Source organism: Rhinolophus ferrumequinum, chromosome 10, assembly GCF_004115265.2.
Source record: "Rhinolophus ferrumequinum isolate MPI-CBG mRhiFer1 chromosome 10, mRhiFer1_v1.p, whole genome shotgun sequence".
In the NCBI taxonomy this organism is placed as follows: Eukaryota; Metazoa; Chordata; class Mammalia; order Chiroptera; family Rhinolophidae; genus Rhinolophus; species Rhinolophus ferrumequinum.
In genome coordinates this window covers 29,565,543-29,584,914 of record NC_046293.1, presented here as the reverse complement: position 1 = coordinate 29,584,914, position 19,372 = coordinate 29,565,543, and the positions used below count along the sequence as shown (strand labels likewise).

At 34.1% G+C, this 19,372-nt stretch overlaps 1 protein-coding gene across 2 annotated transcripts in view; it reads right to left on the bottom strand.

Moving 5' to 3' along the window:
• PTPRO (protein tyrosine phosphatase receptor type O) overlaps nucleotides 1-19,372 on the bottom strand; it is a 203,180-nt gene that overhangs the window by 77,424 nt on the left and 106,384 nt on the right. For both annotated transcript variants that reach the window (XM_033118746.1, XM_033118747.1), the window contains exons 3-6: nucleotides 8,094-8,252; nucleotides 6,142-6,294; nucleotides 3,973-4,416; nucleotides 1,987-2,148 (exon numbers count right to left, since the gene is read on the bottom strand). In XM_033118746.1, coding sequence (XP_032974637.1) covers nucleotides 1,987-2,148; nucleotides 3,973-4,416; nucleotides 6,142-6,294; nucleotides 8,094-8,252 — 918 coding nt within the window. The remainder of the gene's footprint in view (nucleotides 1-1,986; nucleotides 2,149-3,972; nucleotides 4,417-6,141; nucleotides 6,295-8,093; nucleotides 8,253-19,372) is intronic.

Here is a 19,372-nt window from a genome sequence, read left to right as displayed (position 1 = left end):
GAAAGATCAAAGAGACAAGCTGTGACTATATTAGACCAGACATGGGCAACGGGCCACTCAATTATATTAAGCTGGCTGAAACGGGTGATAATTTGAAGACAGGGTGGGTTCCTCATGATAAAATATCTCCATGGAAGTACCTGATGTTAGCTTTCTTCTTTTAAGTTTCTAAAATGGTTATTAGCACAGTGCCTGACACATAGCAAGGACTCAAGAAATGTTAAGGTGACTATCACTACAGAAACTCCCTGTCCCAATGCAAATGTGCCACTTCCTTTTATTTGCTTAGGAAACATTTCTGAGTTCCTTAATGGAAAGCTGTATTCCTAGGTTGGAACCCAGGAGAGGAAAAGGAGCAAGTGGCTCTGATGGGGAGAGGCAATCTCAGGCTCACTGTAAAAAAAGCAAAGGAAATATCAACAATAAAAAATGATAATCATGATGATGGCAAAGAGATACAGCACCCATTATGTACAAGGCCCAGTTTTAAGTCTATATGTGTTTATATATTTCAATCCTTTAATTTTCATAACAAACCTATGAGATAAGTATTAATATTAATCACACTTTTAGATGAGGGAATTGAAGCAGAGATAGGGAAACTAGAGCTGAGATGCACACATCGGATGTCTGGTTCCAAAATCCAAGCAGGAGTTCAATAAATATTTGTTGAATGTCCAACAGGATTAATAAATACGCAAATAGTACAAAACCCCAGGCTAAGATTTTATAATTTGCTACGAGAAGCAAGATAACAAATAAAATAAATCTAGAAAAATACCACACACATATAAACTGTGTGTTTGGTGTTATGAGCTATGAAACAGTAGAAACTTAGAGAAGGGGGCCAGAAGAGTCGAAGGAGTTTTCCTGGAAGGCATTAATACTTGCTGTGGATCTGTTACGAGCAGACAAGGAAATCTTTTAGTTGATGAAACATTTTTAGCCTCATAGGAAGAACTGAATACTAAACTTTGTTCTCAAGTGGTCATTCTCAAGTGATCTCGGGTCATAGTTGAAAGACATACAAGGCATTTCTGAATATTTCTGCATGCCTAATGGATCTTTCAGGCCTTTTATCACCGGTGACATTTGTGGTTTCTTTGGTAAAACTGTTATATGGGACATTTTCAACATTCTTAAACTCCTAGGTAAAGTGATCTGCTCCCTCAGCCCTCCTCATCTTTCTCCTGCCCACCTTTTTGAGAACTCTTTGATGAAAGGTGGTATTTTGCCTTTGAAGAAGGTGGTCATCCTTTTCTGAGAGAAATTTTTATCTATTACCTTCCATTTTTTTTTCCTTCTGCTGATGAGAGGCACATTTAACTCCTGATAATCTATGTAATTGATTTTTGGCTTCTAAACTTCTGGTAACCATAGTCAGATTAGCTAAAAATGTTACAGACATGCACTATTTGAGCAGCTTTTAGAAGCTACTTATTGCTCTGTTATTACTCTTTATGGAATCAATATAAACCACCTTAAGACTTGACATTGGAGCTGTGAGGATGCTCTAGCCTTGTCTTCTTGTACCAATTTTATGGTTACTACCTGGGTCTTACTACACTTCAATCTTTGTCTTTCTTTTGAGCTCTATAAGCTCAATACTCTAATGAAACATTCCTATAGTTCAACAATATCAATTTTCACCACAACCTCAAGCAAAAGTCATATTTCCCAAACTGTGTGTTCATGTCCTTTGAGAGTTTTGGGGACTAGTGTGAAAGGTCAGCTTAATAACTCTGCAGTTATCACAATAATAATAAAAGAATCCTTAAATTAAATGTCTGGATATGTTTGTGACTATTAAACATAAACGTATTTCCTCTGCTGTCAAAATTTCATGTATCTGGAACTCTCCTGACCTTGAAGAATTCTCAGGCTCTCTAGGGTTTGATGAACAACTGCTGCCTGAGCATCATTAATCTCACTAGTTCCATTGTTCTAGCTCCCCTGTAAGTACAAAATAATCTCTTTGGTACTTACTGATATAAAAACTGAGTGATTTTGCTGACTGACTTTTTCGAGTTTCACAGGATCCTGAGGAACTAAAGGTTGTCACAGATAACTTATATTTCCCAGGCTCCTTCAGTTCTGCAACAAATTCATGTGCTTCTTCATCCACTGTCAAATATTCAGTAAAGTTTTCTAAATCATATATAAAAAAGAAAATACGTATGAATTGATAACTGGAAAGGCTTTGAATATAGACAAGATAATTAATAGAAAAAAGTATCTTTTTATATTGCCTCCTTTCTTTTATCAAATTCAATTATACCTATAAAGGTACTATAAGTAAAAAATGACTAAGGGTTCAAATTGATTTTCACAATACTTTTAAATAACTAAACTAAAATATGGTGTCGAAATCCATAAAACAAAGGTGAGTATATACTGCGTATTCTTACACACTGTCATTCAAGACAATTATATGCATAAAATAGAAGTAGAATACTTGGAGGAAAAAGCAATAGTTGAATTTCTCATTTAGATATAAGGGACAAAAAAATAAGCAGCAACAAATATCCTTTAAGTTTTTTGTGGTATGACTAAACATTCAACAAATAACTTAAGATATATTGAATTATTTCTAGTTAGAAATAATTCCTCTGGATATATTTTCTGACACTTGTAATATTTTTTCCTTGATAGTTTGCTTCCAGAACTTTTAAAAGTAAAAGTAATTTTTACACTGCTTCAAAGTTCATCTCCTGCTGCTTATTACTTCATTTGAAATGGTTATCATCAGTTGGTGAATATAATAGCCTTCAACAGACAGAGCACACTGCAGTCAGATAAAAGCATGATTGAACTTTCATGGAAATATGTATTCAAATTCTGAGTTACAAGATCCTGTTTTCCATAGAATATATTGAAGGACAAAAAAAGAAAAGCCAGATTAAGGAAACTTGTTTTTTTAATACAAGTAATTTCAAGCATATGTTAAAGAGTTTTGACTCAAATAATTGGAAATGACAAAGGATTTCAACTTTATATAATATTTGGGTTTGATTTACTGGTCTATTATCTAGCATAGAGGAATCTACAGATTTTGTATCTCATTCTACTGAATAAAATAGGAGTAAACAATATGGTATATATGAGACTACGTGATCCTAATGTCCTACCTTGAAAATAAAGCAGTCATTTGAATTTTGACAACTTGACAAAGTTTTCCACCCAAACTACTAGACTAGAAAGTTTAAAATGAAGAGTTATTGTGAAAACAAAACAAACAACAAATAACTATAAAAATCTACCAAACAATTCAGATATGATTCATGACCCAAGTACACTGACTGTCATGGCCTTGCTTTTTATAAATTAGTGGGCTAAAATATAAAGAGTGACTCTCAGATGCTGGATACGTGAATACAACAAATAATATAAGTAGCTATAGTGGAAATACCAGATGCAATGTATTTTCTGTTTTGCTACCAATTCGTCTTTGGAAAAATATGAGTGGTGCTGGTTCCAGAGGAGCACACCCTAAGGGAAATAAATAAGAATGCTATATAAGCCAGACACAGGTTTGATCCTCTTGGGAAAGTAGCCATTGTGTCAGGCAGATTCTTCTGTTGTACGCTTCACAAATTTATGAAAACAGAAAATTTCTCCAGGATATTTTATAATTTGTGATGCTTAGACCTTTAGTTCAAAATCTTTCCAAATATAAGGTTTCCCTCAGTAGCTTGGGGTACATGAAATATTGGGCAATGAAATGCATACAGTTGCCAGTACTTGCAACTTACGTACTACCCAAACCTGCAGATTCTGACCTGTTCATTTTCTTTTCTAGTCTCCGTTCCCATTGGATACTTAATTCAATTCCTCCCTTCCTTTATCAGTTTTCTTTAAATATTAACTGTCTCCCATCCATCGTTCTTCCTAAACTTAAATTTTAAAATGTTTCAATTTCCTTTTCTTTGATTGTATCATTTCTTATTTTCTCTGATTTGCTATTGCTTTTACCTTCTCTTTCTATGTGGACATGGAACCCATCAAAGGCAGTGGGTGGCTTTGGTGGTAACCAACTCAATATCATTTGCACAGGGAAAAAAGAGAAAGAGCCTAATGTCGACTTCTCTGTTTCACTGAGTGTATTGTTATTTTCGTATCCAATGGGAAGTACACTGACAAATTCATCTTCATTTTCAGGAGTTGCAGATGCACTGTCCCACCAATATGGTGGGGATGTAGTTTCGTAGTCACTGCTGTTAAAATCAGGCCAACCAGAAGAAATGTTGCCAGAGGGGATTTCAGGAGTTTCATCTGTAAAATGGAAGAGTTTGTCTTTTCCCATTGAATCTTGTGATTTCATGAACGATTCCTCTGGGAAACTGCCACTCTGTTCTTCCCAGTTGTTTTTGTTCAAGTTTACAATGCGAACTGAGATATTTCGAGGTGGATAAGGGGCTGTAAGAGACAAAATTATTATTTTATTTAATTTTTATTTTATTTTAATTTCAGTAATTTTTAACTCTATTATCGTGATTACTTGATCTATTGAGTCAAATGCACAAGCAGATTTACAAAATAGGATTTAGTTTGACTTCTATATTTCTATGTTCTAATTTACATCAAGAACAATTCTGGTTTCAAGTACATGTACATCTAAGATTTTGTGCATAATGTGTACACATTAGTATATCACCAGTCACACCTCATATACATTAACTTGTGATACTACACTTGTTTAAGTGGTAATTTAACCGTTTTCAAGGCAGAGTTATGTAAATATTCTTCATCTTATAACAATCTCCTGTTTTTTAAAAAACTGAGTCTCTGTCACTGGATCTTTCTTACAAAAAAAAAAAAGCAACTACATATAGTGTACTTATAGCGACCCAGACAAAAATACTCCCTGGGACGTAGCTGCACTTAGGAGTGTCACATATATGAGTTGTCTTTAGAAATATTAACACACATGTTGGAAATATGGCTTTACTCCATGGCATATAAAATGAAACATATACGGACAAAAGGAGTCTATGAATTATAAAAGCATACTTTTCTAGAGATAGAAATTTATGAAGGCACACTGCATTGTCTCTACCTATAACAGTTTCCACCTATCCTTCAAATAGCATCTCAAATATCACCTCTTCCATGAACTTCTAATAAAAATTAATCTCTCCCTCATTTGTGTCATTCTATAACTTTGATCCTCTTTTCTAACATTTACCATATTCTGCCTTATATTATTGCCATTTGTATAGTACTTCTGTCATTTTTAAGGACAGGGGACCTGTCTCACCAGTCTCTGTCTCCCTCTTTCTCAGTACTTAGAACAACTCCCATGTAAAAATGCTCAATTAATGTCTCTTTACTTGAACTGAATAATGAAAAATACAAATAGAATCTTAGATATTGACATGAGGTGAATTACATAGTTTTTTGTCTGGGCCTAATTAATGAGAATTATGACACCTTAGAATTTCAATTAGAAGGGTCCCAGGAGTGATCTAATATAACCCATTTCCAATATTGATTTGAATGCCCTCTCCAGAATTTCTACTGAGTACTTAGGCACATTAGGCACAGATAATTATATTGCCTAATTATATTGGACACTTATGTTGTATATTGATAATGGATATTTAGTAGGTATATATTTTACACATCTATTCATCCATCCATCCATCCATCTATCCATTCATCCATCCATCCATCCATGTATCCCATCCATTCATCCATCCTACAATAGTGTTTCATATTAGTGATGCTACTAAAAGTAAGCACTACACGTTTTATTTATATCTGATTCCCAATATTTTCCTTTACTAAGCGGATAATATGTACCAGAACTTCTTCCATCTGTTTTTCTGCTAAATGGGCACATAGAATAACAGGTATTTGTCTAGTTAAGTTATTTAATTCTAACTTTTTGTAGTCTCATGTATTTTTTATTCAAAGATTATTAGTCTATGATTACATTGACATATTTTAGATTTTTCTTACTAAATATTTTTTTTCAGTTCTTTTTACACTGATAGAAAATTTGTTTGGATTATTAAAATGTACATTTATTTTCTTTCTTAGCTCTGTAATAGAATTTTTCTTAGAATGACAAAAAGCATTATGCAACAACATGTAATTTAATTATTTTTTTCACTAAATGTTATTCTTCAGATGACTTACCAGTTCTATGCTGTTTGGGTTCATGACTGACACCACTATACTCCACAAGAGTACTTTTATTAAAAGTTGCCTCAGATACCAGCTGAAAGGTGATATTACTATAACATATTCCTGGCAGCCAGTGATTAAATACTGTTTTTCCCTTAAAGAAATCTGAGAAGAGAAATAATCAATTATATTAAAATTTTGGTATTTAAATAACACACACTTCTAAGAAGTTCTAAACAGTATGTTTAAATATCCATAAATTAATATCTCCTTCAACTCCTGGCATGGACAGTAATTAAAAAATGGCATAAGGTTAGAGATGAAAATTTGGATCCTTAGACTCTAGTCTTGAAAGGCTTTTTCTACAAGAATTGGATAAAGTTGGAGTTAAATTTTTATTACAGGAACATTTGGTGTATTAAGTGGAAAGGTTCATATATAGAAATGCTGTATATTAGGTTTATGTTAGCCATTTACTTTAAGATAAAAACCCAAGGTATTTTGCTACCTTCTGATTTGGAAAAAATAAATTTTACAAGAAATGTGTTCACTAAGGCTCACTTGTAAAAACTAGCCTATTTTAAAAGTAGAATGATTAATTTGACAGTTGGCAGACAGAACCTGCTCAAAAAAAGAAGAGATAAAAATTTGTATTTAATTTGGAAAGCATTAAAGAAAGTAACAAATTTAGAAACCCAATCAAAGTTAGAAAAAAAATGAGGGTAAGAAATGAAAGTACCACTTACTGAATTAAAAGCCAAAAATAATTTTAAAAATTAATTGAAATAAAAGAGAGCATATTAATGTACTTATTTTAAAAATCGGGGCTTTTAACTCGACAAAAGTTCTAGTGATTGCTTTTTAATCACTAATAAACTTGTATTTGCATGTGATTAATAAGCAAATAAGGACCTACTTATTAATTTGCAGATAATGTTTTCATTGAAAATAAAGAATGCAATGAATGATTTGTGGAATCTATGTTTATGTTTATTTAAATGTTTTAAAGTTTAAAAAAACTGTAAAATTCATTGCATATGTTTTTAAACAGTGTCACAAAAAAATAAATAAGAAAAGAAAGAATAATCTATGGAAGAAAGGAATTCGTAAAAGTAACAAGTCGAAGTGACATTTTTCTGGATACCATGCCCTGTATGCTTCAGTATGCATTCTCCACACCATAAATGTTTCCAGTTACAACCAGTAAACTTTGACACCGTCACCTGAGCCTCCTGCACATAAATGTTACGGTGTTGTGTCCTCAGAGTATTTCAGTTCCTCCATTTCAATTCACCTCCCAATGAAGCTGAATGCCCTCTCTCCTTCTCTCCCTCTTCCTCTCCACCCTTCTCCCTCATCCCTCACTCCACCTCAGTCTGCTCAGAGAAACTGACTTGGTTCTTTTGAAATTATTAATTCCCCTGGGCTCTTTTCTCTTTTCCTCACAGGTTCCCCATCAAACCAGTGAAAACAGTGAAAGCAATTTTTGTATATTAATGCATTTAGCTGGTCATAAGATAAATGTATACAAAGGAACCAAAATGCATTGTGTTTTGCATTTGAGAATAATCTTGGACCATCTCTAAACAAAACTTTGTGAAAGGCATCTCTCTAGCTTCTCAGTTCTAGAAATGCTCTTGTAACACACCCAGAAGGAAATGGCTAGGTGGAGTGTTTCTAAAAGTTTGAATTTATTTTCTGCACCTTTGGCAAGAATAACATGTAAGTGACAATAATTTGAATGTTTCTTATACTTATGCATGGTACTTGACTCTAAATTAATGAACCAGATGTTCTAAGAGTCCTGATAACAAGATTTTCATGAATCCATAACTATTTTTAATGGTTCATTTATGGTAAACTAGTGAATTATAAGATCTCTTTAGAGCAAGAGAGAAGACCATTTGGCAAAAATCATGTAAAAAGTCAGTCATCATTTAGTCAATCTTTCTTTTGCCTCTTACCTTTATATAACATTGTCCGGAAGTCTTTACCTTCCCAATAGCTTATGTTTACTCTTGTGAAAACATTATATTTTTCTGGATAATGAATTTCAAACAGGACTCCTGTTTCAGGAGAAGGTTTATAGTCATATATTGAAACACTGGTTACAGGCAGAGGTCCTGCAGAAAGAAAATAAATGAAGAAAGGGGAAATGGGGCAAAAGAAAGAAAGGTCATTTTCCGTACTTTGAAATACCAAGGATTACACCTGTCAGAACTTTACATGTATTTTTATCATTTGTGAGCATTAAATTCCTTAGTCCTCATGAGTTGAGTGTTCTCCTTAGCAGTGACTAAAGAACATTTTATATGGTGTTTTCTGCCTTTCAAATAATTTTCATATTTATTTTTTTATTTGCCTTTTGCAACAACCCTGAGATCCAGGAAACCCAAACAAAACAGATAAAAATAATAACTCAGAGACTTGAAATTACTTGTGAAAGGTAATTTAACAAGTATGTGGCAGAGTCTATATTTCCAGATTCCTACTCATTTTTCTTTTCCCTAAGCCAATAAAATTTGATATTAATAACAGACTAGTAACAGAAAATGCATTTTGACTTAGACCAAGAATAAATGTTTATGTGATCATTTATCTCTTTGAGTGAATTTAGTGCTAATTTTTCTATATTGAGTATAAGATTGCAAACTATCTTATGTTGTGAGAATTAGTTTATGGTGTTTATCAAGCTAGTCTTTCTCCAGAATGTTTAATTCTGTTTTGCTTGAGTTGTTAATTCATCACTAAACTTTTTAAATACTCATTTTTAAAACAACAGGGATTGACGTGTGTCTGGATCTCCCCCATACGCCATCCCTCCGTGAAAGTCTTGTAAAATGACAGCTCCCCCAGCTTTTCAAAGTAACTATTGGATAAGTTTTACTTACATTTATTTTGTTCAAGAAAAGCTTTTAAGTAATTCGGTTTGGAGTCAACTATTGTATTACAGAAAAAATTATTTTGATTCAAAGTTTTAGAACAGAGAGGATTCTTGGCCATAATATATAGACCAAATGAAAGCGATGTCCTTCGTTTAAATTTTACACTTTTAAAATTTCAGTTTCAATAACATAGGAAACCAAAATTTGGCTTAATTCATTCCACAAATAATTATCGAGTACCTAATTTGTCTCAGTATGTAGCTAAATATCTCTTATTTTATTCCTCAGGATCTTAACCTATTTTTGCTTTTGCTTTTGATTGAGGAGATCCAGGAAATATTGAAGCTACATGTTAAAACTCTGAGTTTTCCCCCTAGAATTTTCTTAAAAAACAAGCCAACATCTATAAAAAGTTACAGAGGCCTTTAGATTGTACAATATATTGTGGTCATATCCCTGTAGACTATGTGCTATATTCTGTTAAAATATTTCTATTTTATTTTTGCCTCCATCTTTGGTCTTCTTAAAGGTAACAGTTACAGAATAAACTCACTTAGGTGTCACATAAACAAACAAACAGGCTGAGTATTTCTCTTTGAACAATCCGAAAGAAGTTTTGAACCACTAAAGGTCTTTCTTTCAACCCAGTCTAATTACAAACCCAGGGAGTCTACCAAATCCAACTATTGACTCTGGATCTAAGAGAAACAAAATAAAAGCTAACAGCAAAAATCAGCTACAGAGCAGTAACTCTTCCATTGCTGCAGTCCAGTTTCACATCCTCACCAGGGATCTGTCTGTAAGCAAAGAGCTTAGAGGTCCATCTACTCAATCTTTCATGTCCAGAGACCTGAAACCTGTGCGTCAAAACCACAGTCCAACTTTGAAATTCAAGAGATACATGAGGATTAGAGCACAGATATTTTATTTTGTGATTTGTTTTTCTGCAGCAAGCTCCTTATATTTAAAACGAAAAGAATTTTTTAAATGCCCACTTACATGTTTGCTTCGTATATTTTCTTCTGCTTCAGCATAGTGACCCTGGTCAGCTGTAAATTTTGAAGTCCAAGCCCAGGCATTACTGAAGCATATTCAATCCAAGATTTACTGTTTTCAATGGAACTCAAATGCATTCTTTAAAAATATTTTACTGTCCAGTTACTTCCCTCATTATTATTTTAGAAATTAATGATGTGCCATAAACCACAGCTGTTGTTACTCATGTGTTTTTCAGCGATAACAAGGTTAAATCTTGTCTTAATTCATTACTCCTTTCTCTGCCAGCCACCCTATTACACTTCCATTTCTTGTCTTAGGATATCAGGCTGGACTGGGAAGAGAAATGCAGAGAAATGAGAAAATGTAACTCATTTTTTATCTTTGTTTATTACTTTTTTGTTTGTTTTTCAAAAAATTAAGCTTTACAGACATAATTGAAACTCCCCTATATAATTTACGCAGATCCCATTTGTTTCCCACCGTAACCAGTGGAAAATTATTACTCTAATTTGATGTTTATCTTTCCATATATGACTATATTTTTTTACTTTTATATTTGTATGTGTCCAATATCCATATAGAATGTTATTTCACATGTTTTAAAATATGTTAATAGTAAGATATGTATCATTTTGCAGCTCACTATTATCACCTAACTTTGCTTTCAAGATTTGTCCATTTTCATGCTAGCATCTCTAGAAACTTTATTTTAGTGTTCATTTTGCAACTATAAAAACTACAATTTTGTGCTAGTCTTTTGTTAGATTGGTTTTTTCCAATCATTCATTTTTGCAAATAATGCTGCAATAAATGTTTTGGGACATGTTTCCTTAGATAGGAAATTCTGGATAGTAGGGTATACACATCTTCAACCGTATGAGATATTGTCAAAATGTGTTTTAACTTTATGTCAATTTACATATTTATCAAAAGTATATGATAATTCCTCTTTTTCCACATTCTTTTCCAATACTTGCTTATATCAGCTTTTTAAATTTTTTCTACTCTGACGCATGTGAACTTCTGTCTTTGCTTTATTTTCTTGTTCATGAAAGAGGTTGATTGTCTTTTGACATATTTCTTAATCATTCAGCTTTCCTTTTCATCAAATTGTTTGATTCTTTTGCCTGATTCTTGGGTTCTTTTCCCATATTCTCCTGCAAATTTGCTGCGCAACCTTTATCATATACCACATTCTCATTGTAATATTTTTTACTGTGTCCAGTACTTTCCTTCTGGATTTACCTTTCTTCTTAGTTAAGTTAGAATATGGGTGTTAAATTCTCCTGGCCTTGTATGCTAGAAAATTTCTTTGTTTTATTTTTCTTCTGGTTGTAGTTTAGCTGGGAATGAAATTGTATGTGGACAGATTTCCCTTCAGTACTTTGAAGATAGAGCTCCATTGTCTTCTCCAATTAATGTGGCACAAAAAATTTCTGTCAGTCTAGTAGTTATTCCTTTGTAGGTACTATGCTTTTTTCCCCCTTTGGTACCTTCTAAGCTTTTTATTTATTTTTATTTGTCCTTGATAATCTGCCATTTCATCATCACATATCTAGTTGTGTGGTTTTATTTTTGAATCGCCCTACAAGGTACTGGGAATACTTTGTCAATCTATGGACTCATGCCATTCTTCAGGTCTTGGAAATTCTCATAATCATCTCTGAATACTGTGTCCATCATTCTCCCCATTTTCTTTTCCTTGAACTCTTAACCTCTTAGTTAGAGCATCTCTCACCTCCACACTTGTGAACTGTCTCACTGTACTAAATTATGGGGCAATTGAACAGTATTATCTTTCACTTACTAACTCTATTTAACTGTTATCAGTATGGAATTTATTCCATTTAACTGAAGTTTTTCAATGAGTTAACTTCATTATTTTTTTATATTCAGGAGATTTTATTTTGTTAATTGAGATCAATTAGGTAACTTTAAATTTAATTAATTAAATTGATCTCACCTAATTTAACCAATTAAAATAATTAATGTAAATGATTATATTTTTTATTTCTAAACATTTTAATTTATTTATGTTTATTTTATGTGTTTTGTTTTACTTCTGTAAATGTTTGCTTCCTTATCTTTTGGTCCTTTTTAACATTTATCACTGCGAACATTATAACATAGTACTGATTTTTTTTTTTAGATTGCTATATAAAACATAATCTGAAATGTTAGAGATTTTATTTTGATGTCTGTCTCTTCTTAGCATAGATTTCTTCATGTATTTTGAAATATGGACCCTCGGTTAATTTTATATAGTCTTGTCTCCTCATTTCTTGCTTATTCTTTGCTGCTTTGAGGTAGTTTAGCCATTGCTTCTTTTCAGCTCACCAGAACCCCCAGTCTAGAACCAGAGCACATAACATTATTTTGGGGTTCTTGATATTGTGGATGATATAGTGGCTATCACATATTCATTCCTTGAGCCTGGGGGTTACTGAGCTTGGTCTTTGACAGCAAGCTTGAATGTGTGTTCCCTGAATCCCCAGGTTTCCATAAAAGCTTCTTTCATAAACGGGAAGAATATTTGCTCCAAGCAGAGTCTCTGTGCCCTATCTAGGGTGAAGCATTCCAATCCTTCTTACTCGACGAGGGCCCTGACTCAGGGCCCTGACTAGGGCCCTTTCTTTTTCCAGATGTAGAACTCAGAGGCACCGTGACTTCAACCCCCTTCCCCACTTTGAGTTTCTGTTTTATTTCTGATTCATAGAGTCAGCTATCATGCTTTTTTTGCACCTAGCAATATATATTTCTGGTTTTCTTTTTGCTGTGTCGTAGGAACAAAGAGTGTATAACAAAGCCAAAATTTGCTGCATTATTTGTACCAGAAATATTAATATTAAATTCCCATTTTTTCTTTTAGTGAAAAATTTTTATATGATCATTTTTTTCTCATTAGGTGTTCCACTGAAAACGGGTGTTAAAATTGAAGAATATTTTATATTCCTTAATTACCTTTGAACCATTCACAATAGATCATGAATAGGAAGTTTTTTAAAGTTCTAGATATGACAATTTTAGACGGGAGATAAAGAAACAAAAGCAAATGTGAAGCAAATCTGTGGAAAGTAAGCAGTAGTAGCCTTGCACGTATTAGCAACTGCTCAGTGCTAAGAGGTGCTTCCTTCTAAGATCACTCTGTTTTGATGGGCCAAAACTGAAGATGCGATTGGGTCAGTGATCAGAAACCTTTGCTTTTGATGTGACTCTTCTGACATAGTCCTTTTGAGGGAGAGAAACCTGGGTGCTGACCCTCACTTCTGATGGCAGGAGTAGGAAAGTGGGATCAATCCTGGGTCCCAGGCCAGAGCTCCTGACTTGTGTTGAGATGATGATTTGAGACCTGACTTGATTCCTCATCTATATCCAAGCAGGTCTCTGAGGTGAGGTGGCAGCAGCCCTGCTTGGTCAAAGACGGGTTCCTCTCACACCCACCACTTTAATTCAAGTCTCCATCATTTCTTTCCTAGAATATTTTGACAGCTTTCTAAATTATTCTTCCTGCCTCCGATCTCGCCTTAAATTTCTTACTTGTTTCTCAAAATGTCTATGCCTGGAGACTAACTGAGACTCTTACTATTGTCAGAATCCATCTTAAACCAGTCACCTCAAGCTTACTGACTTTTCCCTGCCCAATCTGTTTTGATGCTCCTTTGCTCCCAACCACTGGAGTCGTTTTCTATTGCTTATATTTATTGATCTTACATGGAGCTACACATTTTGTTAAGGAGTTTGTTTTAATTTTTTTTACATTACAAAAATATTTACATTATTTTGTAGCACCCTCTACCAAATTAAGCAAACTACAGCCTGCAAGCCAAATCTGGCCTGCCACTTGTTTTCGTATGACTTGTGAGCTAAGAATGGCTTTTGTATTTTCAAATGATTGACAAAAATTAACAGAAGAATAATATTTCATTACACATGAAAATTATGTGAATTCAAATTTTGGTGTCTTTAAAATTATAGTAGAACATGGCCATGTTTGTTTGTGATTGTCTGTGGCTGCATTGGTGCTGCAACAGAGCAGAGTTGAACAGTTGCAACATAGACTGGATGCTCCACAAGGTATAAAACATTTCTTATATACAGAGCAGGAACTCGAGGCCTATACAGAAAATGTTTTCTAACACTTGGACTAGATTATAGATTAAAAAACTAAGATTTCACGGAAATAATAATCTGCCAAAGGCTACATTATGGTTTCCAGATTTCTTTGGCTCTAAAGTTCGTGCTGTGAACCACTACTCAAAATATCTGCTTGGTAACTAGTCTATTCCAACGCAAGATTCACGATCCTATGGCTTGTAGCTCTGTTACTAGAAGAAAATGTCCCCCAATCAAATCATTTTATGTCATTTCTTTGTATAAGACCTGACATCATTCCTTATCACTTATAGATTAAGGTTTAAACTCTTTTGTAAAGCACTCAAGGTTCTTCCCAACATTTCTAGTCACCTTTCCTGTTATTTTCGAGAACTGTAATGCCTGCAATCTTAACTCCTTGCAGCTCACAAATGTGCCATGCTGTGCAGTTCTCCACCCTTTTTAACATATGACTCCTTTTCACTCTGACTATAACAATTTCCAATCTTTATTGATTTGGCAAATTTTCAGTAATTTATCAATGATTGTTTTTTTTTCCTGTGGTTCCTTCCATTGTTCCCATAGAAGGCTAGGCACTCTTTCTTTCATAATTCTCATATAGCAGTTATCATATTTTTGTAGTGACTTGTTTATTTGTCTTTTCCTCTTTAGTATGCCATCATTGAGTGTGGGTATTTTTATTTATCTTTATTTCTCTGGCACCTAGGACATGGCATAGGGAATGTAAATAATAGAAATTCATGAATTTTTTTTATTTATAATAGATGCATTTGTGTAGAACATTGTATTTGTAGTGTCTCTATGTGTGTTCTTCAACATTTACTAACAGGTCTTTACTAACAGAGGAGATGGCTCTCTGTAAAGAATGTTTTCCAATTTCTAAGCAATTGTTTTCATGTATTATTTGATCTATTGAGAAACTACTCCTCTCTAAAGTATGCACAATATACTGAAGTGTCTCAATCAATTAAATATTAATCACATGTCAGAGCCTAAGGGTTATGAAGTTCTTTTGAACTGGCCAAAGAACTTGTTTGTGCTGAATTTATTCTTTGCCATCATTTCTCAGCTGTTTCTGAGAGCACCAGACTCAGAACTATAGAGAAATATCAAAGGATAGCCCCAGGCCCAATTGCTTTGTCATTGTTTATTCCATCAAAACAAGGATCCAACACATGCTAAATGACTGAAACAAATGTATCCTTATATTCTCAAGAGCAATGTGTGAACTCTGTGGCTAGATACTGCAAATGTTTCCTAAATTTTAAAGAAAAGCTTCCCATTAGAAAAATAAAGATGGCAAAAGTACATCATTAACTGACAAACAATGGTAATTTTAGAGCTCAAAAGTAATCTTAGTTATCATGTATTTTAATTCCCTCTTTTTTGAAGAGAAAGCTGAATCCCAAATGTCACCTCATGCCTGATGTCACAGAAATATTTGTGCAATAATCCCCAGTTTCTTTATTCCCAACCTATTATCCCTTTCAAAATCTGAGATGATGTAATTGAGTCTTTAAAAATGGGATGAAGAGGAGAGACAATAAACCATAATTCATTATTACTTTTTAGAAATCAATGCAAATTTCCTCTTCTGCTTAGAATGTAGGAAGCTGCAAATCAATACAACCCCCAACACACAAGAAGAAGAAAAAGCCAAAGAATCCATGAGACCATAACTTTTCTTGCATCTTTCAGAGAGGAGAGATTACAAGACAGCCAAATGAAGTAAATTCCAGAGTGACAAGCCCCTCTGAGGACAGAAGGGACACACTAACTGTTTTACCAGTAGCAGAGCATGGCAGGAAGAAGGGGGCATAGTTAAAGCAGGAAAGAAGAAATCACCTAAGATTTTAACGAATTCATAAGGCCGAGTTTTTTTCTAAATGATTGTTTAGAACTTCTCTGTCCAGTGCGTTAGTTGCTAACCACTTGTGGCTATTGAAATTAAATTTATAATGAGTGAATCAAAATTCAATAAAATTAGAAATGAGTGGCTACTGTACTAGGCAATGCAGATATAGAACATTCCACCATCCAAAAGTTCTAGGACAGTGCTGATTTAAGTTCTAGGACAGTGTGGACAGAGATGAAGTCCACACTCTTCAGCTCTTGTCATGAGCCTTGAGCAAGTGCTCATGATAAATACCAAGGGCAGAGAGCCACCCTCTGAGGAACAAGCATGCAGATGATCGGCGGCCACTAAGAGATCAGGGAGAAACCTTACTCACTTCCTTGGGCCTTTCTTTCTTGAATACAAAACAGAAACCTTAAGCATTTGGACAGAGCCAGAAAAATCTTTCCCTCCAAGTTCTCAGGCGAAGATAACCCCCTTCTGAGGGATGGGTCAAAATGAAGGGCGTCTGTTCCTGGAAGAGTTACAGAAACTCTCTTGGGCCCATTGATTGCACACTGATACAAAGTAGAGTTCTGCTACAACTGGGGAAGAGGTAGAAAACTCTCCAACTCAAGATCTACCACAGATTGAAGGTGGACTTTGGCTGTCAGTGTATAACAAGGAGTAGGAATGCTGAGACTGCCCCACTTAGGTTCACAAGGTCTGCCCAAGCCTGAGGCTGGACCAAGAACCTCCCCTGTCCCCACCAAAAACTTAGCATTAGTAAAAAACAACAGTAGTCCATGGCTAGGGGAGGGGCCAAGTCATGGAGCTCTTCTGTGGTGCAGGTGTTCAGGGCTTGCTGAGCACAGAGGTAGAAGCAGAACACTGAGAAATACCCTCTACCACTGCTGGCAGACTGCCAGTGGAAGAACTGAAATCTGTGATGAACTGAAGGAGACTAACACTTTAAGCCCAGTCCCATTATTGACTAGATTGACTCACCCCTACACACTAACAGCCTCTCAGTATGGTAGATCTAAATTAAATTCAACAATATAAATAACTTCACTAAGTATAAATGCTCTAAACTTACACTGTCAAAATTGGTAGCCACTAGCCACTTAAAGTGAAGCTACTATAACTGAGAAACTGAATTTCCAATTTCATTTAATTTTAATTTATGTTCAAAACTAAAAAAGTATTATTTTTATTTTGATTATATATTGAAATAATATTTTGAATGCAATGGATTAAATAGTGTTATTAAAATTAATTTCACTTTTTTCATAAAGTTTTTTAATGCATCCATCAGAAAATTTATTATTGATATGTGATTAACATTCTATTTTTATTGTCTAGTGCTGGTCTAAACACTCCAGTTAAAAGGCAGAGATTTTCAGATTGGAACAAAGCAAGATCCAACTCTGTGCAGTTCAAAAGAAACTCATTTACATACAGAGACATCAGTAGTTGAAAGTAAAAGAATGAAACATGTCTACCATGACGATACTTAATAAAAGAAAACTAAAATGCCTATATTAATATCAGACAAAACCGACTTCAGCACACGGCAAGTTGTTTGGGATAAAAAGGGACATTGCATATGATAAAAAGGTCAGCTCATCAGGAAGACATATTCATCCAAAAGGTGTTTGCACCTACAACATAACAACAGGACTTCAAAATACGTAAAACATAAACTAAGAGAAGTGAAAGGAGAAATAGACAAGTCCAGAGGCATAGGTGGAGACTTTCACACCCCTCTATCAAGCATTGTTAGAACTAGTAGATAGAAAATCAGTAAGGGTACAGAAAACTCAACAATCAACTTGACCTAATTGACATTTATTAAAATTTCACCCAACAAGTGCTGAAAGCATACACCAAGATAGACCATATTTGGGACCATAAAACAAATCTCAAAAATTTTTAAGTAATTGAAATCCCACAAAGTATGTTCTCTGGTCACAACAGCATTTGCCTAAAAATCAATAAAAAGATCTCAGCAAAATTGCCAAATTTTTTATCATTTAATAACACACTTCCAAGCCCACATGTCAAAGAAATCACAAAGGAAAATACAAAATATTTAAAATAGAACTCACTATGTGTGCTAAAATTTCAATGAGATAGTCTAGAAATCTTCTAAGCACTTACTTACTTATCAAATGTCTTCATGAACCATTAGCTAAAGGGCTGACTCCTCCAGCTTTGTCCGATCAGCGGTGGCTGAGTGCAGGCTAATAAATGTCGAGTCAGCACTTCACTACAGTTCTATTTTGGGTCTTAGTCTTTTTTTCCTGGCTCTTTTTCCTATTACTTGTTCAACTAAATTGAATTAATATTTATTGATCACCTATTAAGCACAAGGCTCATTTAAGATGCTTATAAAATTATGAGTAAGGCGGAGCTTCTGATTTCAGTGAGTTGTGTAATAAGCATTATATACCTAGATCTGCTGCCTGGATCTATTAACTCACAATTCACCTTTTCTGGAACTTGTTTAAGACAGTATTTTACCAGACAAGTTCTTCCTTTGAATCAGTTAGGTCCTAGATTTTTTCATTATATCTATAAACTTTGAAGGTCTTAACTCTGGGCTGTTCCTAACTTTTAGGAATCACCAGTGATCCAGGGAGTCTGCCAAGGGAAACTGAGATTAATTTTTGACAGACATGTTAAAAGTATGTCCTCTAGCTTGATTTTGAGTTTGTGCTTTCTTGGTGTTTCTCTTTCCTTGTATCCCAACAGACAATATCACTATGTTCTTTTCCTTAACTATTGCCAGAACAATCATAGCTAGCTGATATTTAAAAAAATTGCAGCCTCTGGAAAATTTGTACTGATGAGCAGTGAGCAAAAATGACTTTGCTGAGCCATCAAATTGCTCTAATGATAAACTCTATTGTACAGGTGACAGTTTTTCTTCCATACCTCAACATGTACAGGAGAACTGCCTCTTCCTTTGAGATTAAGTATTCAAGTCAGAGTAAAGTGAAAATCACATATAGTTAAAACCAGTCCTAAAAAATACCTATATCAGCTTTAACTCTTTGGGGCTGCCGAAGGTTAAAAGGCCAATGATTTTTTTTTTCCCGCTTGGGCAGTGGAAGCCAAGGCTATTTTGAGAGTTAGGTGGGGAGTAGTGACTGATAAATGATACCTTTTCTTTCCCTCATAAAAATGTGTAATTAAACTTGAACAGGCTAAATATGAGTATAAATTCATTGTCTCAAAAAACCAAATTGCTTAACATGAGAATATGTGTTATGGAAAAAATAGCTTAATTATGACATATTACTAAGTTACACAGCATGGTCAAATCATGAATCTAAAATTGTCATTCAGTCATAAGATATTCTATCTCATTGAGGTTTACCTTTTTGGCTTAATACAAATTTTTGTT